The sequence below is a fragment of the Antechinus flavipes genome, chromosome 4 (genome assembly GCF_016432865.1).
Source record: "Antechinus flavipes isolate AdamAnt ecotype Samford, QLD, Australia chromosome 4, AdamAnt_v2, whole genome shotgun sequence".
Taxonomy (NCBI): Eukaryota; Metazoa; Chordata; class Mammalia; order Dasyuromorphia; family Dasyuridae; genus Antechinus; species Antechinus flavipes.
The window spans coordinates 9,006,697-9,011,516 of NC_067401.1; the positions used below are offsets into that span (position 1 = coordinate 9,006,697).

General features: G+C 50.2%; 1 protein-coding gene across 1 annotated transcript; it reads left to right on the forward strand.

Annotated features, from left to right (window-relative positions):
• The first annotated feature begins 214 nt into the window (after positions 1-214).
• LOC127560496 (G-protein coupled receptor 35-like) lies at positions 215-4,438 on the forward strand. Its single transcript, XM_051995150.1, has one exon. It carries the CDS (start codon positions 221-223, stop codon positions 1,148-1,150), a length of 930 nt encoding a protein of 309 aa, XP_051851110.1. The 5' UTR covers positions 215-220; the 3' UTR covers positions 1,151-4,438.
• The last annotated feature ends 382 nt before the right edge of the window (positions 4,439-4,820 follow it).

The window sequence follows — 4,820 nt, forward strand, 5'->3', positions numbered from 1 at the left end:
TGAAATCAATTAAGGTAAATGAAGTCATTTCAATTCAAGAGGATCAAGTGCTGGAAGTTTCCCTTCCATGTGGCCAATGAGCTGGGTGAAGGAGGGGAGGCAGGAAGGGATGGGCTGGGAGCGACAAATCTCAGGAACAAATGAGTTTGGGCAGGCAGGTGGCGACCCCTTCTTCATAGAGTATTGATTGAATTGTTCTTCTCTGCAGAAACGGTCTAGGATGAATAGCACTGAGAAATGTTCCTATGGTGACAGTAACTATTTTCAGAAGACAGAGACTGTATACATGATCATCTTGCTGATCCTGGGCATTATGTTCAACTCCTTGGCCCTGTGGGTGTTCTGCTGCCGCATGAGAAAAAAATGGACGGAGACGGTCATTTACATGACCAACCTGGCCGTGGTGGACCTCTGCCTGCTGTGCGCCCTGCCCATCATGCTCTACTCCCAAAGAAAAATAGAGGAAAAGGACACCGTCCTGTGCCAGGTGTCTCAGAGCATCTACCTGGTGAACAGGTACATGAGCATCAGCATCATCACCATAATCGCCGTGGACCGCTACGTGGCCATCCGCTTCCCCATGCAAGCCAAGAGGCTAAGGTCCCCGGGCCGCTCTGTCGCCATCTGCGCCTTGCTCTGGGTCCTGGTCATCGCCTTCACGGTCACCCGTGGGGCCAAGGAGATCCACGAAGGCAACTACTGTTTCCGCAACGAGAAGCGCAAACCGTCCAACCCAGCCATATTCTCCGTGATCGGCTTCTTTATCCCCATGAGCATCCTCATTTTCTGTTCGATCCAGGTGATCGTGAATCTGGTGAGGAAGAAGAAGACGGATGCCCACGAGAAGAAGGTCATCCAGAAGGTCATCTGGATCATCAGTGCCAACCTGCTGGTCTTCCTGGCCTGCTTCCTGCCCTTGTACGTGACCTTGAGCGTCCGGTACGTGTTGCAGATGGAGACTTGTTCCAGCAAACGGATCTGGAAGAACGCCATCTCAATAACCTCCCATCTGGCCAACGCCAACTGCTGCCTGGATGCCATCTGCTATTACTTTGTGGCAAAGGAATTCCAGGAGGCGTCCGTTCAGACTATCTCCTCTTTATCTAAATCCTACAAGCTCCAAGATTCAGTACAGACATCCAATGCTTAGCCAGTGCAGATGGCAGAGCGGCGGCAGCCACCGACCCTGAAGTGGACTGAAGAGGGAGGAGCATCTGATCTTAGAGGACCACATGCTGTGCTGGTGCTTCCAGCTTTACCATCCAGCATCCCCAACCCCCACCCTCAGGGCCCTGAGGCTGGGATTCCCAAGAACCAGGGTCTAGTCAATCTAGATCTCCCCTCTAGCTTGTTGTATGATTTGGAGCAAACAATCTAGCTTCCCTGGGTTTCTATTTCCTCATCTGTAAAATGGGCTGAAGGCCTCCCGGGATTGTCCCAGGGATGGAAGGAGATGATAGGCGTGGGAAAATGCTTTGGCAAAGCAGCCTTGTGTGATGGGGAAGGTCCGTCTCAGCTTAGATACGAATGCAAGCTAGGCCATGACATTGTTCAAAGTGAGAAGCTTCGTGGGCTCCCTATCACCTCTTAGATAAAACCAGCCCTGGGCTTAAATCCTTCCCAAAATAACCAGGCTATCTTCCCAGAGGAACCACACTTTCCTCCCTTTCTTGGACAGTGTATTGGAGAGAGATGGGTCTTCTTGCTGGTCGGTCCCCAGCCATCACTCACCTCCCGACTCCGGGCCTTTGCCCGGGCTGTGGCTGCTGTGCTCTCCAGCTGGCCTTTCCCGATGCCTCCTCGTCAATGTCTTCGTCCTGCGGTCACTTGGATGTATTTGTATGTTTCACGTGGGCTTATCTGACCTTGAAGACGGTACACGCCCGGAACAACCGTGACAACAGTCTGGCTTTAACCTCGAGTCCTCAGGGCCCAGCACCTAGCTGGATCTTGCTACACGCTCTTCCCGCCATCCCCATGTAGCCTGGAAATGCCGGTGCAAGGAGCTTCGAGATTCTGCGCCCTTCGGAGCTGCCCCGAACCCGACAAGTCCTCCTGGGTCTTTGGGCACGTGTTAGTGTCCTTTGTCCCGTATTCTTGACCTTGACCTCAGGGAGGTGTATGCCTCCATTTGCCAGTTGGAGTGGGGGCTGGGCAAAGCCCCAGTCTCACTTTCTCCTCCGGAGTGGAGCTCCCTGGGCCTGGGGCCAGATGGGAGGCTGCTGTCTGGGTCCTTAATAAACGCTCTTAGAATTGAGTTGGAATCGGAGCAGCCTCGGACCCCCTTGGGGGGTCTTTAATTCCCTTCTTCCCTTGACGAACCCACACTACGTAAGGCACGCGCACACGCACGCGCATGATCCCGACACACACCAGACACAGACACACATTTTCACACGGGCTCACGTGCTCACAATATACAGACACACTGTGCACAAACACAGAACTCGTACACGTGAACAGCAGTGTGCACACGTGTGTAACACACACATATATACACGTGTGCCTTGTGCAAGCACCCACGCGCATGGTGGGCACCCACACATTCCCCCCTTTCCCAGTGCTCCCCACTCCCCTCTGCCTCAGCTGTTGCGCTTGGGGTGGAGCAGCAAGAAGGGAGGTCTGGGCCCAGGCCGTTCCTGAGGGATGGAGCTGGAGAGAGTGTGGATTCAGGGACCTGCCCCAGGGGCACCTCTGAAGCTCTGCCAGAGGAAAGGGGGATGGGCTAGAAAGAAGTCTGACATCTAGACACATCCTGTCAAATCTGCCTTGGGGGGACAAGCTAGGGGCCCGAGGAGTGGAGAGAGGGCTGACACTGAGCCCGACACGAGTCCTGCCTCAGACATCACCTGTTCCGGTGACTTTGGACAAGTCACTTTCGGAGGAAGTTGGAGTCTCAGTTGATCCATAAACATATCTGAAGTGCCTACTGTGTGCTAGGTATCGTGCTGAGCAAAGGGATGCGAGATGTACCTAAAAACCCACTGGAGCTTGAGGCTTCCGGGCACCTGGTCTGGGGTCAGTGACTCTGAAAGCATCAGCCAGAATTCTGGAGGCTGAGCTGGGCCAGTAGTCGTAACAGCAGCAGAAGCAGAAGCAGCAGTAGTAATAGTATAGCAACAGTAACAACAGCAGCACTAGCAGTAGTAATAATAGTAGCAGCAGTAGCAACAGCAGTAGTAGGAGTAATAACAGCAACAGCAGCAGCAGCAGTAGTAATAGCAGCAGCATCAGTAGTAACAGCAGGAATAATAGTAGTAGCAGCAGTAGTAACAGCAGGAGTAGGAGTAGTAATAATAGCAACAGCAGCACTAGCAGTAGTATTAGTAGCAGCAACAGCAGCAGCAGTAGCAACAGCAGGAGTAGGAGTAATAACAGCAACAGCAGCAGCAGTAGTAATAGTAGTAGCAATAGCAGCAGCAACAGCAGGAGTAATAGTAGCAGCAGTAGTAGTAACAGCAGGAGTAGGAGTAGTAATAATAGCAACAGCAGCACTAGCAGTAGTATTAGTAGCAGCAGTAGCACACCAGTAGTAGGAGTAGTAATAACAGCAACGGCAACGGTAGCATTAGTAATAATAGTAGCAACACACCCCGCTCCATACTTTGTTTCCTCAGACACCTGTAGAAGGTCTCAGAGTGAGAAACATGTGGCTTCTGGGCCAGCCTTTGACATCCTGTCAGGGTGATTGTGAACAATCTTCTACGTGCTCCCGAACGACTCTATAAGACTGAGTTGTATGGACGGTGTCATTCTACATTGGCAGAGGGCCTCTCACTCAGAACATTGAGTCACTAAATGTTGTATTTATTTATTGTTTTGTATTTGTTTGTATGTATTACTTCTGCAGTAAGTTGCAGGGTCCTTTCTGTCTTTATATGACAGCTGCCTCGCAGAGTCTGGCACCTGCAAGGGACTCACTGAATGCTTATTGACTAACTGATCTAATCTTGAACCCTTCATTTTATGGATGAGATGCTTGGGTCCGGAGACAAAAGGGCCCAGAGACCAAAGTCACACGGGGGGGTCACCAAGACCGGATCCCCAGCTTGAAATTTATCACCTTTTCTACTCATCTAACACCTAAAGTATTAGGCTAACCTAGCTTTTTTTCTTCCTGTGTATTTAACTTCAGGCAAGCCTCTTCCTGTCTCTGTGGCTTAGGTCCTTTCTCTTTCAGGAGAGGGGTTCAAAGTCCTTTGTAACTCAAGATTCTATTTTAGTAGAGAGTTTGAACTGGTCTCTGGAGGCCATCCTAGGGGGTTTCTTCCCAGAGCTTCCCTGGAAAATCTGGGGATTCCAAAGACTTTTAGTAGATCGTTACACGTTAAGTTACTGGATGCCACCTTAAGTTTGTTTTGTCAAGTGTATGTCTATGTGTATTCTATTTAGTGTTCCTTTGGTGTATGTGAAAAATAAATAGCTTCATTCAAATGGATTCATATGGTATGTTATTTATCTTTCTATCGCCCCCTTTTGGGGACATCCTAGATAGGAATCTAAACCTAAACTTTAAAAAATTTGTCCGTGGGCCATCAGGTTTGGGGTTTGATGAGCTAAAAAGTATAAGAGCATAGTCTCACTCTCCGTGGAGGTTGGGCTCCGCTCAGAAATTAACTAGGACCAGACCATGTGCTGGTCCCTAGGAGAGGGGTTTCTGATGGAGAGTAACAGGACCCAGCATTCCCACTCTGTAGACCCAGAGCTGTTTTTCCACTCTCTTACCCATCTGGGAAACACCAGCCCTGGCCAAGCATGCCATTCTTTTGCTCTAATTTCATTTAAAAACCAGATTCCCTACTCAAGAGAGGCACAATAAA